This window comes from Typopeltis vanoorti, chromosome 8, assembly GCF_054136105.1.
Source record: "Typopeltis vanoorti isolate ZY-2024b chromosome 8, IOZ_Tvanoo_1.0, whole genome shotgun sequence".
NCBI classification, from domain to species: Eukaryota; Metazoa; Arthropoda; class Arachnida; order Uropygi; family Thelyphonidae; genus Typopeltis; species Typopeltis vanoorti.
The window spans coordinates 9712344-9732804 of NC_143556.1; the positions used below are offsets into that span (position 1 = coordinate 9712344).

The 20461-nt window shown below is 34.7% G+C and overlaps 1 protein-coding gene across 4 annotated transcripts in view; it reads left to right on the forward strand.

Annotated features, from left to right (window-relative positions):
- The window catches only part of LOC150103721 (glycerophosphocholine phosphodiesterase GPCPD1-like), a 284138-nt gene extending 272570 nt beyond the window's left edge, over positions 1–11568 (forward strand). For all 4 annotated transcript variants that reach the window (XM_090397125.1, XM_090397127.1, XM_090397126.1 and 1 more), the window contains 2 exons: positions 4644–4804; positions 11207–11568. In XM_090397125.1, the coding sequence (XP_090253251.1) occupies positions 4644–4804; positions 11207–11336 (291 nt within the window). In that variant the 3' untranslated portion in view covers positions 11337–11568. The remainder of the gene's footprint in view (positions 1–4643; positions 4805–11206) is intronic.
- The last annotated feature ends 8893 nt before the right edge of the window (positions 11569–20461 follow it).

Genomic DNA, 20461 nt, shown 5'->3' on the forward strand with positions numbered 1-20461 from the left:
TAATAGATATGGGGTGCCTTTGCCATGCCTTACACAATGCAACAAGAAAAGCTACAAGCTGTTTAGAGTTGATATAGAATGTGTAATTTTAAAAACATATAATGAATTTAGTTCACATAGTGAAAGGTTAGAAAATTTAAAAGAACATTATGAATTTTGTGATCTAGAATATTCAGATCTAATGCATCATGTTCTTACAAGATGGTTGTCACTCCTTCCAGCAGTAGATAGGCTAAACAAAAATTTTGAGCCAGTGAAAAACTATTTTCTATCTTTGGAAAGATGTCCACCTATCTCTCAAGAGTTTTTTTCGAACGAATTAGGTGAAGTCTACCTTTCTTTCTTTTCAAATGCAGCAACCTGTGTCCAAAATGTAATTTGTAATCTAGATGGTCCAATTATAATAGAACTATTTAACCCAGGGGTCGTCAAAGTTATTTGCCCGTCAACCCCTTCAAGAGTTTCGTGACTTGTTATCGACCCCTATATTTTACTATTACGTAATTATAATAGGACAAGCAAAAAAAGACACTTATGTGAGTTTTTAGATTGTTTATTGTATAGAGTGTTTATTGTATGTATAATATAGTATATATTATTATATTACTACTACTATTACGATCACTAATAATATCACTGGTATTACTACCAGCGCTGCTCAACTCTTCAACATAGAGAAGTTTAGCTCGTGAATGAATAACAATTGAATTATGATATGTATGTTGATGAATTTTAGAACATTAATGCTCACTTGTATGTCAATGTGCAAAAATGAGACTGGGATCGAATACTTGTATCGGTAAATAAGAACCATGCACGTGTTGCAATCTTGCTCCCACTGTGCCGGACAGCAGGAACCACCAACATCCGTTTATTGGTAAATACATAATTTTGGCCTACTTGATTGGCCTCAGTAACTATTTTCATGACTACAGGTCCTATTCATGGACCTGTAAGATGGAGGTACTGATCCCATGATTCACTCTTAATTGCGTTGTCATTACCTCCATGTCTTTTGTCATGGAGGTAATCCAAGTTAACTGAATTAAATATTACCCATACAATGATGTCTTATATTTTTCTGTCGACCCCCAATTGACCCCAAAGGGGTCGATTGGGAGTCGACAGAAAAATTTGTGACATGCTCATTTTTATGGATTCGTTGCTATACAAAAATTGAAATCTTGTCGCAAACCAATAGAGATAAATTTGTTTAAGAAAAGGGCAGATGATTTTCTGAAAATTTTAATTCAATATATTGAAAAAAGATTTAGTTTTAAAAATAATAAGTATGAGTATTTAATATATTCAAATTGCATGAAGTGGCACATTTTGATATTTTCTTAAAAGTTATAGATTTATTTAAAATTTGCTATATAAAGAGTACATCCTGTTAAAATCGTTCCATGAAAATATTGATACAAAAGAACTCAAAAATATCAGATATTTGGATAAAATTTTTAAATGCATAAGATGTACCTTATATTGAAAAAATTAGTAATTTGTTTTTGCTTTGTTTGCCGCACTCAAATGCAATGAGTGAGCAAGTATTTAGCTTAATGTTCAACTCTTGGAAAAAGGACAGGAACAGATTACACCTAAAATCTGTTGAGGGAGAATTACTGGTGAAAACCAATTACAATATGTCCTTTCTTTTAAGCTTACACGGTGATCCGAATGCATTTTTGAAAATTATAGAGACAACTACCATGTTTGAATAAAAAATTTAGTTTAATATAACTAAAATCTACATTCGACGTTTCAACCTTTATGTCAAGGTCATCTTCTGGAGCATACAACTATACACAGAAAACAAGCTACACTACAAACTGGTTTGTTAAAGACACTGACCAACTGCTACAACAATTGTTGGCCTAACCTCTGGCGAAAAAATAAATAAATAAATAAATAAAAAATTATACATCAACACTAGAGTCCTATTATTAGTGTTATCTATTGGTTGTAGAAATATGTTGGGCACAACAACAAGTATCTATTTATATACATATATTAACATCATGTACATTCCAGCCAATTGGTATGGAATGGTTTCTAATATTAGCTGAAGATTGGTTAGAGTCCTGACTTATGCTGGATCTTATATATTAGGTAGACTGAATGTGTGCCATCCAGATCCTTGGAATTTTCATGCCATCTTTGTTGTTGATATTTGGGTGGTTTATCAGGATTTCGCAGGCTTCCTTAAATTTCCTTTCATACCAGGTTTTTGTGCAGTGTAAAGAGCAGGTACTTTTCCAATTGATTTGGTGTAAGGTGTTGAGTGCGTGGTCTGAGAGGCCTGCTTCACCATAATGGTTATATTTAATGTGTCTAATGTGTTCTTTCTTGCGTATAGGGATTGTCTGTCCTGTTTCACCAGTGTATGGTAAGTTACAGGTGTAGCGGATGAATCAACTATAAGAGCAATTTTAAGCAAAGCTGCTGAATACAAACTATTATAATGATTGAATTAATTGGTTACATTTTTGGTTACAATCTTCGATCCATGTGAATGGATCGAAGATTGTAACCAAAAATGGATCCTGCTAAGAACTGACCTTATTAAATCAAAAGCATTAAATCTATTTGCAACCTTGAAAGAAAGGGCTATCAATGATGGAAAAGAAAAATTCCATGTTAGTGCTGGGTGGTTTGAGAAATAGCCTACATAATGTTCTAATCACAGGCAAAGCTGCAAGTGCCGATAAGGAGGTGGCCGCAAATTATCCAGAGATTTGAAGAAAATTGTATAAGAAGGGGGCTATTGTTACCAACAAATATTTAATGTCGATGAAACTGGCCTTTTTTTTGGAAGCCAATGCCTTCCAAGACTTTTCTGGCTAAATCAGAAATCTCAGCCTGGTTATAAAGTTGCAAAGTCGAATGAAATTACTGCTAGCAATATGCGATCCATTTGGAAGTCACATTCTTCCACAATGTACAAATGATTTTAGAGGCTTTTTAAACAAATCTAAGTTAATTAAATCTCATTCTGAGAAATTGAGTAATTCTGACCTGCTAAATTTAGATGCACAGTGGGAAGATCCTGAAGAATATGAAGAAAATTTGATCACTGACAAGCCCAGAGAGATTTCACAGAAACAAATTTTGAATATTTTTCTTGCAACCGAAACTTTTAAGTAGCAATGCTTAGAGACTGGCCCTTGTGAAGAGAGAAGCAGGAAAATTTGCAGAAGAGGCAGTTTTATGAAAAAAAGAAACAATGCTGCTAGAATAATATATTTAGATTTTGAATATGTTTTATTGTCTTTCAGCTTCATAGTTTTCCTTTAACTAGGGCCTGAGACATACCCTAATTCTTTTATAAAAAAATCAAGGGTAAAAAAAGAAATTTGAGGAACGAATTATACTTTTTCTCATAGGTTATTATACTCGATTAGTGCATTTTCGATTGATGTGCCTGTTTTAAAGAACGCATTAGGCGCACTAATCGAGGCATTGCTGTATATAAAATCAGTAAAAATGGGGGGGATCATTAGCCCACCCATGCATTCATGTACTATAGGTTTACAAATAAACATTTCATGGTTGGAAGCCACATAATAAAATAAATTTGATGTGAATCACCAAATAAGGTAGTGAAAATTAAAAAATGTTTGACTTCTGGTATGGAGACTACATGTTTTAAAGAATTAGATTTTATTAAACTAACAATAAAACCCAAGTTTTGTAGGTTATTGGACATGCCATCAATTACAATACAGGCATCCAAGTATTTTAGCAAAAGACATATGCCATATACTGAACTTTTTGTGGCTTCTTTAAATTTCCTTATAAAACAAGAACTTTTTTTGCCAAAATACTTGATGCCATGTATTATATTCCTGATATAAGTCGACATATAAAACTGGTTAGAATTGAGTTTATTAAAATCTAATTCTCATTAACACATCTTCATACTGGAAATCAAATTAACACTTGCTAAATCACAAATATTAAACATAAAAGAATATTTGTTATGTATTTTTAACCCCTTTACTGGTTACTTTTTTTTTATATACTGCTCTCACCCATGAAAGATTATTTGAAAACCTATAGTACATTTTGTATTTTGGGTAGATTGAGGATATGTTTTTTCCTATATTACTCCATTTCATATATATATATATATGAAATGGAGTAAAACCAGGTTTAAAATAGCTTGGTATCTTTAACATATATATATATATATATATATATATATATATGTATATATATATATATATGTATATATTTTTTTTAAATAGTCTGGAAACTCGACTCTCTAGAGCAGAGTTTCCAGACTAAGTAAAACAATTTTTTTCAAGCATACTTGCCAGCCTGGTTGTCCGAGTGGTTAGTGTATCCATTTTCCAGCCAAAGGGCTGCGGGTTCGAATCCTGCTGTGGGCAGGATGTTTGTGATTGTCTGTGGAAATAATAGTGATGGTCGGCGGTAGATGGCGTTGGTTTAGTTGCAATCAGTTAGTGGATGAGAAATTGCAGTCAGTTGGTGGATTGAAAAAAATTAAGAGACAATTTTTTTTTTAATTGTTTAACAAAGTTAATTTTAATCCAATTTTTACCAAATGGTAGATTAGCATTTTATTTTATTATATGGGTTATTTCTTGTAATTATTTTTAATGAACTAATATCTGTATTAGGGAATTGATGTGCATGCTGAAGATCTCATCAGAGACCAGTCGTTAATTAATTTTGTCAAGTCACATAAACTTGTCCTATTCTGCTGGGGAGAAGATATCAATCACACAGATATTATTAGGACATTAAAGGAACAAGGTGTAGATGGAGTTATATATGATAAGTAAGTAGAGGCAAACATCTTAACAATAATGTAACATTTCATTTAAATGTACGATTTAATATAATGATAGGTTGGTTGTGTTGCCTTGTCCTTCAGGGACACTGAAGGACAAATGTTTTGCACATACTTGTTACAGCCAAGGAACTTAGCTTCTTATAAACCTACTTTTGGTAATGATTCAAGTTAATTCTAATTTCCATTGGCTGTTGTGTACGCATTGTTTTTCAGCTGTCTTTGTGGGAAGGTGAAAATAATTGCTAGGTGGGAACCCTTTACTTCTTTATGTGACTGGCTAACTTACAGTAGCGAAAAATTAATCCAAAATACTCGCATTTTAAATAAAAATTTAATTTTGCAAGAAAATAAGTATAAAAACTAAATTTCAACTTTACCTAATAATTTCTGTGCTCCTCTGTTCCTAATAAGTTCATTAATTCACTTAGACTTGGACTCTACCAATGTAGAACACATTTTTCTTATTTCTCCATCTCAAAACCATACCTTCATAATGGATTGTGTTAACTTATCCTTTGTGTCACAATTTAATTTTCCAAGTCTCACTTTTTCACTCTTTTTGGCCCACAAATTTTCTATTGGTTTAATGTCAGGAGAGTTACCTGGCCACTTGAAGCAATTGGATGTTGTAATTTTTGAGGAACTTTCAATTTTTTGAAGTGTGGCATGGAGTGAGATCCTGTTGGAAGATGAGTTCTTTGTTTTTCTGGATCTGTAGGACCATTCTTTTCTCCAATATTTTTATGTATTGATCACTGTTTATCATAGCATCAACACTGGCATAAGTGATCCTTGACTGTCATGTGTAAAACAATCCCAGAACATCTCTTTAGTTGTGTTTAGGAGCTTGTTGAAGGTGGGCAGGAGAAGTCTTCTCGGCTGCTGATTTGCAACATAGGGTACTCATTCTCCTTGGATAAAGAAATAGCTCTCATCTGAGAATATGATTTTCTTCCATTTCTCAACTTTCCAATCTTTGTACACTTTTGCCCACCGGAGCCTATTTTTCTGCATAGCCTTCATCAACAGTGGTTTCTTTTTTAGGTCTGTGTTGATAGTCCTATCCATCCCTCCCATCGATGAGTCTTGATAGACTTTGTGTTTCTTAGGAAGGACCTCCCATGATGAGTCTTTTAACTCCATGGAGGCCTGAATAATAATAATAATTCCTCTTTCCTACATTTCTGATAACCTCCATAACATTGTCACCTTCCTGATATTTATATTTTATATTCTTACCACGTCTTCCCATGATTTTGTTTAGCTCTTAAAAGTTTTCTCTGTATTCTTTTAGGACATCTGCAGACTTATGTACTAGAAATATTCAGTATGCTTTTTTCTTTTTCAGGATGGTTTCTTTAATTCTTGTACCTGGTATGGTGTTATTTTTCTGTCTTTGCATTCAGCTAAGGAGGCATGCATTGAAGTTGTCACAACTTCAATGCATGCCTCCTTAGCTGAATCAATGTTTTCTTCTGAGTTTGGAATGGAAACTCCAAGGTTTGGGTCTTTGCAGGCTGTTTTTTTTTTTTTTTTTTTTTTTTTTTTTTTTTTTTTTTTTTCTTGAATAATATTTGTGCAGTTGAGTCTATAGTTCACCTATAAAAGCTGCTCAACTTTAATTATTTTAAGAACTTTTTTACATATTCTTTTCAATGTGATATTCAATTTTATCCTACTTTAAGTAATGATCACTTCCAGTTTCATGTTCTCTATTTACACCTATATCATGACCTAACATGAAGCTATCCGCAGCAGTAACTTATGCAATGAGTCTTATTTCTTGTCATCTCTCCATGTGAACTTGTGCAATACATCATGGTGTGTTAGTAATAACCAGTCTGTATCCTAAAGAGAAATCCATTATCATCATTATCCTTTCCTGCAAATTTTTCTTTGCCTGGTGGGATTCATTTCCTATTCTCTTGTTTAGATCTCCAACAAGGAGCAACTTTTCTATTTATTTCATTTATTTTTTTTTGACATCAGCTGCCTTCTCTAATGACTTTCAGCAATCATCAGAGAAACATATATATATGCGTACACAAGCTACATAACGCTACTTGGTATCAAGTAAAGGTAGTGCATTGGGACCTGGAGAATGTATCTTTCTGTGCATGTAGGCTTCTTAAATTCTTTACAAGTGAATCCAGGAAAAGACATCTAGGGATTGGGTTGATTTCAAATCATCATAATCAAATTCCTGCCATGTACCCTCACAGAGTGTACAGGATATGATAGTACCACAGAAAAATTTACATCATTACTAACTTCCTATCTACAATTTTCCTCCAGATCAGTCTGTTACTTGTCAAGACTCCAATATTATCAGACCTTATATTTCTGTCGTCTAAGGCACCACATCAATCCACCTATATCTTGGTCTTCCTCTGGGTTGTTTTCCTGCCAACCTGGCAGAGAACACTTGTTTTGCCAATCTTTCCTCGCCCATTCTGTTTAAATGACCATACCACCTGAGATTAGCTCTGCTCATGCATTCCTGGATGCTGACAATGTCAAGTTCTTTCCTAATATCATTTTTAATATGATATTGCCATTGATGCCATCTGTTCAAGCCTCTAATCTTTCTCAGGATTCTCATATCTGTGGTCTCTAGTCTTTTGTCAAGTGTTTTACTTCTGACCCAACTCTCAGATCCATAAGTTAAAACTGGTTTGAACACTGTCTTGTATACAGCTAATTTAGTGTTCATGCTAATTTCTCTCTTATTCCATATGAATTTATTCAATAAACTTCCTACTATACAAGCTTCATTGATTCTGTTGTCTATTTACATATTTAATTTATCATCTTCACTAAAAATCGTGTCTAAGTAGGTGAAATGTTTTACTTGTTCCACATGTTCTCCGTTCACAATGCAGTTGACATTTTCAACTGATTCTGCCTATTTTCATTGTCTTTGTCTTTTTATTGCTGACCTTCATACCATATCTATTAAAACAGTTATTCAATTTAGTCAAGGAATCTTGCAGACTCGTAGCGGATTTATTTAGAAGTATAACATCGTCCGCATAAAGCAAAGAGCTGAATTAACATCTCCAATTTTGATGTCATGTTTAATATCACTTTCCTTCATAATGTGATCCATGTAGATAATAACAGAGGGGATAATGTACATCCTTGTCTCACACCAGATTTAACATTAAACCATCTTCCTGTACTTCCTTCATTTCTAACTGCTGACTTACAACTCAAATAAAGACTAAGTATTGCTTGATATAATGCCCCATTGACACCATATAACTGTAGCGTATTGAATAGCTTCTCTCCTGGCACCTTATCATATGCCTTTTCCAGATCTACAAAACACGAATAGAGATCTTTGTTATATTCCCATGATTTCTCCACTATTTGTCGTAAAGTGAAGATCTGATCCTGACAGCCTCTATTTGGCCTGAATCCAGCTTGTTCTTCACCAAGCTTTTCTTCTACAATTCTTCTCAACCGTTTCTTAGGTATAGTTGCATATATCTTACCAGGAACACTCAGTAGGGAAATACCTCTGTAATTCTCACATTCAGTTTTATTTCCCTTTTTTATATATGGGTACTATGAGAGCTCTACTCTAATCATTGGGAATTCGTCCCTCTGTCCATGCCTTCTGAACTATGTAGTGCAGCCACTGTAAGACTTTTATACCACCATACTTCAGCATTTCTGGTTTAATATCATCTATTCCTGCTGCCTTTCCACATTTTAAGCCTTTGATGGCTTTTTCTACTTCTATGGATATGTATTCCTGACTGTATGCCTGTTGAGTGTTTTTTTACCATTGTGCTATCACTTCTTGTTTCATTTAGCAATTTCTCGAAGTAATTACTCCATACTTCAAGGATTTCTTTTTCTCCCATTTTCATGTCGCCTTTACCATCTCTAACTCCTTTTACAGTATTCTTTCCTCCATTTCTAAACTTTTTCAACAAACCTCCAAAATATTTTACCACCTTCTTGATATTTATTTTCTATGTTCTTGCCAACGTCCTCCCATGACTTTTTAGCTAGTTTTACACAGTGTTTAGCTTTCTTACATTTGTCTCTGTATTCTCTAAGAGCACAAGCTAACTTATTTGCCAAGAAACTTTTGATATGCTTTCTTCTTTTCCTTCACTGCCTCTTTAACTTCCTGTGTCCACCATGGAGTTCTGATTTTTCTGTCCTTGCAGACAACTTCACCACATGCCTCTCTGGCTGAATCAATCAATCAAGGTTTTCTTAAAGGCTTGCCACTAAATCTCTAAAGTTTGGTTCCTGTTAGTTCTCAAACTCTTTCATTTTTTCTTCAATAATCTTTGTGTATTTTAGTCTAGAGTTCACATCTGAGAGCTGATCAACTTTAATTCGCTTTAAAACTTTCTTACATGTTATTCTTTTCAATATGAAATTCAATTTTATCCTGCTCAAGACTAAATAGTGATACTTCCAATTTCAAATCCTCTGTATACTCTGGTGTCCTGCACAAGGGAGAAAATATCACTATCAACAATAACATAGTCAATGAGACTTTTCTTATTTCTTGCCTCTTCTCTCCATGTGAATTTGTGCACAATTTTATGTTGGAACATGGTGTTAGTAATAACCAGTCCATGTTCTGAGCAGAAATCCAACAAATATTTGCCATTATTATTAGCTTTGCTCTTTTCTCCAAATTTTCCCAATATATTTTTGTATGTCTGACAATCATTTCCTACTCTGCTATTTAGATCCCCAACAAGGACCAACTTTTCCTTTTTCATTGTGTCAGATGCATTCTCTAAATCCTCAAACTCCACTTCTACCTTAGTAGAACCTTCTGTGAGGACCATAGGCACAAATAAGTCTCATTGTCTAATTCCCTTTCTGATATTTGCCCACATCACTCTACTTGAGACTGCCTGCCATTCAAGAAGATTAGCCTCATATTTTGTGTGGAATACTATGGCTACTCCTTCTTTTCCTTGATTGTCATTGCCTGAATATAACATTTTGTATTTATTGCTCAGAAAGATCTCACCAGTTTTTGTCTTTTTTGTTTCAGTCACCCCTATTATGTCGATCTGGTACTTATCTAATTCCTCAGCTAGCTCCATTTCTTTGCCATTCAGGCTTCTTATGTTGATAGTACCGATTTTTAACTCTGGTGATGTTGAGTTGCGGTGTTTTTTCAGATTTGTTCCAGTAGCTGACTTTTTGCTGCTCACCCTGGTTCCGTGGTGATTGCAATTCTTTGAGTGGCCAAATAGCAAACACTAATAAGCCAAGTGAAAGAAGCAATGGTATTTCATGGAATGCTCCAAAATGTTCTATGTATAAATTGGATAACAGTTGTGACAAAAGAACCTATGGTTAAGCCCTCCACCTGCTTGTAAAGATTACATTGCCAGGAAAAACATCCAGAGTGTAGAGCAAAGTCATATATGGATGTCAGTTGGAAAGTTCTTAGAGCAGCTGAATAGTTATATATTTAATGAACTTGGAAGAGATGTCAAAGTTACCATTATCTTATATTTGCAAAGGTGGAGGTCTTTCTCTTTAAGAATACTACAGATTTTATCTAATGTAGGAAGGTGACTTTCCAGTCAAATTAACAGTTAGAAAGTCAGCCACTTTTTTTTTTTGGCAGACCTTATAATCTAGACTTTTTGGCATGAAAAATCTTTATGATGGTGGCATTCCACAAATTAGTGTTGTCTAGCAACTGACTTAATTTATTTGTAATTCAGTGGGAATATAACTTGAAAAGTAACAGGTAGAATGATCTCGAAGAATTGCTGATCTTGCGCTTATATTCAGATAAATTCATAATAATTTTAATTTCCTATGTCTATTTTAGAGACAGTTATATTGGTTATTCTTAGAGGGTAGAACTTTTATTTCTAACCCAGGAACTTGCACTATATAAAATGTGCCACTTCAAATGTAATTTGTTAGCTAAATCAGAAAGAACTTTATGCAGGTCATGGATTCCTTTATCTGCAGCATGAAATTTCTGTGGAGTGATACAGAATCATAGCCTTTAGGTTTTACCTCGGGCAAGTTTAAAATTAGACAAGTTTAGTACTCAAATACAGGATTTTCAATTTTTTGCATAATATTGTTTAGATTTATGGAATGCTTTCTTGCTACATTCTTTTTGAGATGCAGTTGTGACTAATTATCTGACTTGACAATTACAAACTATTAATCAGAATTAAACTTAATAGGAGTTAAGTACTTATAATGTAAATAATTGTTTATAGCATATTATAATTGTGCACCAAATTATTCAATGTTAAAAATGTACATGGTTGTTTCCAGCTACATAGTTGAAAATTGTCAATTATCTCTTGTTCAAATGCTAACTTCCTGTTTTATTTGCTTTTGTAAAATTTTAAATTTTCTTTCATGTAGAATTGATGAGTTTGCTACTACTAAGGAAAATATTTTCCTGGTGGGATCAAAAGCAAAATTAGCTTTGCTAGAAGCAGCTGGCTGCTCAAATGATTCCTGTGTATCCTGGTCATCAACTTCAAGCATCTAGGAAATAAAACATTTGTATATTATGATAATTGTAACATTTACCATGTATGTTTAAATTGCTGGTCATTAACTTCTTTTCATCATCATGTGGATAAGAGATTGAGAGTTTAAAGTATTCGCATTTTTTTATAATATGTAAAAGTTTACAAAGTTCGGTTGTACAGTTTCATCTATTTATTTCATTGCAGTTGATTTGTATAATAAATTGTGTTGAATAAGTTACTTTCACTTAATCATGTGCTATTTACTCTGACTAGAGAATGTTGCCACTTTCAAATACCCTTTAAACTTATGTAGAACTACATTTTCAGTATGTGTGCTATCTATATAATTTCTAAACCATTGTTAGACTACGAAGCAGCCATTTGGTACATAGTCCTTTTTTTTTTAAGGAATAATTTAGCATATCCTAATCCTCCAAGGTTGTGGTATTAAGACATGCATGTCACGAAGCTGGTGCACTAAGTTGTAATGGAATAACCTCCATTATACAATATACACATGAAAACACAAGGCAAAAGTATTATTTATTAAATATACTGCCATATATTTGTCTGAAATTAACAGACCATTGTCAATGGCTTAAATAGTTGTTACAAGGTAGAATGCAAACAACTGATTTATTTAAAATAGGACATGCTGCACGAATGTTAAATAGCCAATAGTGTTTTTCTTTCACATGGGAAATATCAGTGGTATAACCTTTTAGGCTTCTCAGCTACCTAATATAGGTTCTAAGCCTTTTATATGTGTAGGATTCAATTTCTTTTTATTTTATTTTTATATGAAACTGTTGTAAGCTTGGTGAGCATATTCTACTGAACTTTTAGTTTGCCACAATACATGAAATCTTGATACATTTAACTTGTGACTACAGAAAACCTTGACCAAATCTGGCACCACAGGTACAACAAGTGAATGTTTTTTATTTTAGCATAGAATACAAGTCTGTGGCTCCATGGAGGTCGGATATTAATAGTAATAATAGAATATTGCCACTATAACAAACTCTGTTCCCTTTTAATTTGCTATAATGAATAGAAGGTGAATACTGAAAGGGTTTAAAAACAGGCACTTTATGATGCCGTATAAAAGGACTTACTGTGTAAAGCAGCCAACATAATCAACTGCTAAAAAATTAAAATTTCCAGAATGAATGCTCTCCAATAGGAAAAATAAAGGCTCATTTGAATTCAGAGTCAGAACATTATCCTACAGGATTGCACCAGGATCTGTCCTCTCCCTGGCTATTCGACTTGTGCACAAGCAACATCCCTCTAACAGCCAGTTTATTAATTGCCACCCAAGTTCCCCAGATTGTGCCTGTGAATGTGTTTTATGATGTTCCTGGCAGATATCTTTAACAATAGTTGTTTCTAAATGTCAATATGTGAGGCTGTGATCAAGTGCAACACCAACGTAGCAACTTTCATGAATTAATCCTGTTACAAAAATTTATTTTCAGTTTTCTATGAGCCTCGTGGTTATTTAGGTGGAAAGCTGAAACAACAGTTTTGCTGAGGTTAAGGGATGGTCCCTAGCTTTCAAAGTAGTTTTGCAGTGAGCCCAGATCTTTGCTTAGTGTTTTCCTCAAGGCCTTGGAACTATCCCTTAACCTCAGCTTTCCACCTAAATAACCATGAGGCTCATAGAAAATTGAAAATAAATTTCTGTAACAGGACTAATTCATGAAAGTTGCTGCCTTGGTGTCACATTTGATCACAGCCTCACATACTGACGTTTGGAAACAACTATGTTAAAGATATCTGTCAGGAACATCTTAAAACACATTCACAGGCACAATTTGGGGATACAGTGCTTTCTCTTAAAGTGACAGCTGTGGCTCTGGTCTATCCAGTAATAATAGTATTGCTCACTAGTTTGGAGCTGATGTCACCATATGACAGTGGTGTTCAACCCGTCGATCGCGGAGCAATTTTTGGTCGATCTCGTTTATTCCTCCTTACTTACAAATTTAATTAAAACTGAAAACATAATATTTTATTTATCATTATTTTGTATTATTTTTTAATTCTCTTTAAGTGTATTGCTATGGTTTATTTTTCATTAAAATTGTCAAATCAATAATTTTCTTATAAGTCCGGGTAAATGAATGAATTTGGATCAGTGGAAGTCATACAGTGAGCTGAGTGAATACGATTATAAGCAAAGCACATCATATGCGTTTCGTTTATAATTGTGTTTACTCATAACTACATCACACACTTCCCACTACCCACTGTTAGAATTTCAGTTGCTCTAAATTTATCGTTGGAATTACTATTATTTTGTTCGCTAATTGATAAGTTATATTTTTTATTTTAATAAAATATTTAAAAATTTTTTTTAATTTGATGATAATCATGAGTGTATCAAAGAAATCGGAGATGTATTATTTTCACAAGGAACGGGAAATGGATTATTTCTTTACAATGGTAAATGGAAAGTGTTGTTTGATTTGTAATTCATCTGTAGCAATTCCAAAAAAAGGTAATATTGAGAGACATTTTCGATCGCTACATGCAAAATATGAAGATTTTCCCAAACTTCAGAAATACATGAATCAAAAATTATAAATTTAAAGGCAGGACTTTCTGGACAACAAAATATGATTTCAAAAGTAATAAATAAACCAATATCAGCCACTATTGCATCTTTGAAAGTGTGTCATTTATTAGCAAAAGCAAAAAAAAGCCTTTTACTGATGGAGAGTTAAAAGAATTGTTTCTTGCAGCAGCAGAATCGTTATTTTCTGATTTTAAAAATAAACATGAAATCATTTTGAATATTAAAGATTTACATCTTTCCAGGTTATGAGAAGAGTTGAAATTTTAAGTGCCAATCTGAATACTCAGTTAATGTCAGACATTCACCAGTGTGTTGCATTTTCATTACAATTGATGGATCAAATGACTTCACTGATACTGCTCAGTTAATGGTATTTCAAGATTATTCAAGTAAAGAACTGTTGAAAATTGTACCATTATTGGGAAGGACTAGGGGAGAAGACATTTTTTCAGCATTTGATGAATTTGTGAAACACAAACTTCCGCTTTTTAAACTTATGTCTATTACTACTGATGGTTCTCCTGCAGTGATAGGTAATAAATCGGGCTTCATTTCATTATGTAAAAACAATGACAAATATCCAGATATTTTAACATACCACTGTATTATCCACCAACAAATACTATGTAGTAAAAGATTAAACACAAAAGATGTTTTGGATATTACATTTAAAATTGTAAATTCTCTTCGAGAAAAAGCTGTGCAACGGCAGTTGTTTAAATAACATGCAGATGATAAGGAACCTCTGTTGTACAATAATGTTCACTGGCTCAGCAGAAGTAAATTTTGAGAAAGATTTCTTGTATTAATTAACAATATAAAAAATTTTCTTGATGAAAAAGGAGATATTTATCCACAATTGAGTGATAAAAGATGGTTGTTACACTTATCCTTTTTAGTAGATTTCTCTACAAAATTAAGCAATTTAAATTTAGAGTTACAAGGTGGAGATAAAAATTTAATTGACATGTTAAGTTCAATAAAAAGTTTCCAACAATACTTTTATTAAAGAAAAATATAAATGACTGCGAATTTAGACATCTCCCATATTTATTAAAATTTTTTGAACAAAATCAAGAAATGCTTCGTTGTGATTTAAAAGAATTTATTCATGAAATAGAATTAGTTGAGGAAGAAATAAATTCAAGATTTAAATATTTTAATAAAACTGAAATGTGATTGTATCTTTTATCAATAATCCATTTCAAGAAAACTTGAACATCACAGAAATTTCAAATAAAATTAGTGGGCTGTTTGATATAAACCAAGCTGAAGTAGAACTTGAGATAAATAATAAATATTTAGAATAGTTTACATTTAAAATCAATAAACAATGAAGTCATTTGGAAGTATGCACATGAAAAATTCCCATTATTAACTGATATTGCGTGAAAAATTCTGTCGTGTTTCGGATCGACATACTTGTCAGAATCTGCTTTTTCAAATATGAACGTCATAAAAAATCAATTAAGAAACCAAATTACAAATGATCATTTGGATGATTGTCTGCAATTGGCCACTTCTTCATATCAACCTATGAAAATATTGTGAGGTCCAAACAATGCCAAATTTCACATTAACCTTTTTTTTTTTTTAATCAACCAGCATTTCCTGTAACTTGTGAGTTTGTAATCAATCTGTTGTTTTTTCTAACTTTGGTTTTCCAAAATAGAGAAATATTTTATTCCAATATATATTTGTTTTATTTGTTGCATTAACAGTGATAAATAAATTTTTAAATACACAAAGTGTTTAGGGCTGGGAGAGTGAGTCCAAAGTGATTGAGCTCATTTAACTGCATAGTTGTGCGTAATCATATCAGGTTGGGGGAACGTGATCTATATAAGAGAGTAGAGTGCCAAAGATAGCATCAGCCTGGCCAAAATTATTGGGATCACTGAGATGTTGACAGAAGAGGATATAATAACAGGAATAGAAGTCACTGGGTACAGCATTTTTCAGCAGCATAGGAGGGGAAAGCGTGGTGGTGCTTATAAGTGACGACCTATGTCCTCTAAGAGTGGAGGCTTTGGAAGGAAGTGAGACAAATGATTCTGAGAGCATGTGGCGTGAGGTAGAGGTAGGCAAGACAGGATATTTAGTGGGGTGTTGCTAAAGACCCAGGAGCACAGAGGATGGGGACCAGGAGATGTTTAGACAGTTAAGTTTGGCAAGTGTAAGAAGAATGATTGTTATGGGAGATTTTAACTACAGCAGTATAGATTGAGGAAAGGAAGATGAATATAGCAATAGGTGAATGGAATTTCTAGAATTCTTGAGGGACAAATGTCTAGGCAACATGTAACAGAAGGAACAAGAGGTTCAAGAGTTTTGGATTTGGTTATAGCATCAGAAGGGCTGATAATAACTGAGATGACATCTCTCCCACCAGTTGGAGAGAGTGACTATATGGTTTTGACTTGGAAAATGAATAGACATGCAGGAGTATCAAAGAGATGGGAACTTATGTGGAATTATAAAGCAGGTGATTATAATAGTCTTAGACGTCAACTTCGGGAAGTTTCATGGAGGGAGGAATTGGAAGGCTAGGATATGTGGAATTATAAAGCAGGTGATTATAATAGTCTTAGACGTCAACTTTGGGAAGTTTCATGGAGGGAGGAATTGGAAGGCCAGGATATCATTAGTGCGTGGGAAATTGTGAAAGAATATTTCTTAGCAGCAATGGTAAGTTGTTTACCACGAGTGAAGAAGAGGACACAATTTGGAGTAAAGTGGATGACAAACAATATTAAACAGGAATTGCATGCGAAAAAGAGGCTATAGAAGAGATATAAGGAGACAGGTGAAGAGAAGATGCATGAAGAATATAAGAGACAGGCTAGAAGAGTGACTAGTATGGTAAGGAAGGTGAAACTGGAATATGAGAAAAGATTGGCCCCAAGATCCAAAGAAAATCCTAGGGAAATTTTTAGCAATGTGGCCAGTAGGAGGAGAAATGACTGTGGAAGAATGATATTGTGGGATAAAAATGGGAATAGAGTGACCGATGCAGAGGACACAGTGGAATTGTTCAATGAACACTTTATTGGAGTATTTCATCCTGGAGGGGTCAGTTTTATTGCTAGAGAGATAGGGCAGGTTCAAGGTTTAGAGGTACAGGAGGAGAGTGTGTTTCAGATACTGAGTACTCTGGATGTCAGTAAAGCTTTGGACTGGATGGTATTTCGCCACGAGTTTTGAGAGAATGTGCTAGGGAACTGACAGTGCCTTTAACCTGGCTTTTCAGTGAAAGTTTGGCTGTGGGAAAGGTGCCCAAGGAATGGAAGGAAGGTAAGATAGTGCCATTGCATAAGGGTGGTAACAGACTGGAAGTGTCTAATTATAGTCCAGTTTGTGTGTCATCAGTAGTAGTTAAGATCTTCGAGAAAGTAGTTAGGGACCATATACAGCATTGGGCAGATGAGGGTAATGTTATCTCTGAGAGTCAACATGGAATTGTGAAAGGGCACTCTTGTTTTAGCCATATGCTAGCCTTTTATAATAAAGTTACAAGAACATTAGATGAGGGAAAGGCATAGACTTAGCGAAGGCATTTGACAAGGTGCCACATGATAAGCTGATATTAAATTAAAGTTGCAGCACATGGGTCTGGATGTCAGATTGGGCAACTGGATTCAGGATTGGCTGTCTGATAGGTATCAGAGTTGTGTATAGTGGAGCAGTTTCAAGGAGGCAGAGGGTTACAAGTGGGGTCCCACAGGGCTCAGTCTTAGGACCTATATTGTTTAACCTTTATATCAATGACATTGCAAGGGGATATTCAGTTGTTTGCAGATGATGTGAAGCTGGGAAGGATTATTAGTAATAGTGCAGATGTGGTAGCTCTGCAAGAGGATTTAAATAAGCTAGATAAACGGGCAAATGAATGGGGATGTCAGTTTAATGCGGCGAAATGTAAGGTCTTGAGGTTTGGGAAACATCGATGGGATGCTGCATACTCTATGGGAGGAGTTATACTGGAGGAAGTAGGGGAGACAAGAGATCTGGGGTTGATGATTGATAGAAACCTGAAATTTAGGGGAGATATTGCAAAGGTGGTGAAGGTAACACAGAGGATTGCTGCAATTATGAGAAGGACACTAACCTGCACAGATAAAAGGATTATCATTCCGTTGTATAAGTCTCTGATCAGACCACACTTAGACTATTGTTCTCCGATTTGGTCCCCAGGATTTGAAGGGGATAAATTAACTGTGGAAAGGGTACAAAGACTGATGACAAAGATGGTTTCAGGACTGTATAATTTTGGTTATGAGGATTGGCTGAGGGAATGTGGACTGCAGAGTTTGGTGGATAGAAGGAGATGTGATATGATTGAGACTTTTAAACTGTCGAGAGGTGGTTACAGGGTTGACACTGGGGAGTTCTTTCGCTTGGTTGAACAGCAGGAAGGAGTGATGACAGGAGGCCATCCTTGGAAGTTACGAAAGGAAACTGTGAGCAAGAGGGTGAGGAGTTGTTTATTTGCATGGAGGGTGGTTGAACCATGGAATGCATTGCCTGATGGAGTGGTGAGAGCGAGAACGGTAAATAAGTTTAAGGAGTGGTATGATAGACTTTGTGTTTCTTAGGAAGGACCTCCCACGATGAGTCTTTTGACTCCATGGAGGCCTGAATAATAATAATAATAACTTAGTATAGAAAAGTAGCTCGCATGGTAAAAAAGGTTGAACACCACTGCCATATGACTAGTGAACACACAGCTCAACATAGCAATGAGAACTATCTCTAGTACCTTAAGATCTACTCCTCCCTTATAATTGCCTGTTCTTTCCCACATCACTCCTCCATGCTTGAGAAGAGAAGCTACCATCAAAGAAATAAATAAAAGCAGAAATAATCTTTCTATACATTAAGACCTCTCCAGATCTCCTACCTGGTTTGTGGAAATACCACATGATGATTCCCACGAGTGGTGGAGAAGACTAGAATTGAATTAAAAACAAATACATGATCAGATCCAACTGTCAAACTTCTAAGATTCGGTTTACCTCAACACCCAGCTAAACAGATTTATATCTGAACTCTTCTCCACTTAGTACATCTGTAGGGAATTTCAGTTACCTTTTTGCATGTGTGATGCTGCAGTCATATCACTGACTGCCCCACACACATTCTTGCCCTGGAGGCCTGAAGAACTTGTATTTACTCAGATATAGTTCAGTTAACCAATCGATAGCACTGTCAATCTGTAAATACCTTTGCTGATTAATTTCTTGTATTTTTGCACATGCTAAATAAGCTTTTGTTATATGTTTTTCTTGAAATACAATATTTAAAAATAAAAATAAAAAAAATTAAAAAGGCTACCTGCACAATAGTATAATTGTTTGTTAGTTATTTAGGGTCTATGCAGTCTGAAGATTAACTCACTTTGTACAAGACAAATGAATTCATGTGTTTGGATGTAGCTATCAACCTACCGAAGAGAATTATCAGTACTGACTGATAATTCTCTTGGTAGCAGTGGATGTTACCTCCTACAAAGCAGTGGTCAGTTCAGACAAAAGTTGGACATGTCATTTCTAACCTGAATCAGACATTCAAGTTTATCCCAGAGGGCCTCTATAGGATTGAACCAGGGATTTAAATCTGGCCACTCCAAATTTTGTATGTCCATATCCTCAAACCATGTTGAAATGCTGTGTTGCATTGTCATGCTGAAACAAAAATGGTCCATCTCCATGAAACTGGGAAAGTCAGTGCAGCATTGTCTAGAATGTCTCAGTACTTTGTGGCGTTCATGTTTCCATCCACAACCACCAACTGTCAGAGTCCAGACCATGATACTGCCACTACCAAATTTAACAGTTCGGATGACACATGCTGTGGCAGATACTGTTCACCTGGCATATGCCACATCTAGCAACAACCACAGACCTAAAAACAGTATATAGCATGCTTTGTCACTTGTTTCCACTGGTCCACCGACAATGTTCTTTGCACCAAGCAAGTTTGTTACTCACATTCATATAAGTTATTAACAGCTTGACCATAGAAATTTAACTCGTGCATTTCCTTATGAACATGAACAGTCTTCGTGCATACCGGCCCCTGCAATTCCTTGATTTGTCCTAGGTTTGTCAGGAATGACTGCACTCACGGACATGTTTCAGAGCTCTCTCTTGTCCCTTTCATAATTTGTGGCCTTCCTTAACATTTCTTGATAATCCTTCATGTTTCCATTTACTAATAACATCTTGAACAGTTGACCATGGGTGTTGCACTTTTTCTGCAGTCGCAAGCACGGACAGGTTGCTGATAACATGTGTTGATTTTTCATTGGAAATCAACACATGTGGCTATGTCTCACAAATAGACAATATACAGTACTGTACAACTTCTGAGGAGCTCAGCTGCAGCTTTAAAGGAATTCTGGCCCATGTGATCTATTGCAATGTTCCATTTTCATCGCAAAATGGAATGTCTGGACACTTTTCCCACATAGGATAGGTATGTTTTTTTTTTTTCTCTCCACATGCAGCGTGTATGTGTGTATATATATTTTATCTATTTACTTATTTTGTATCAAAT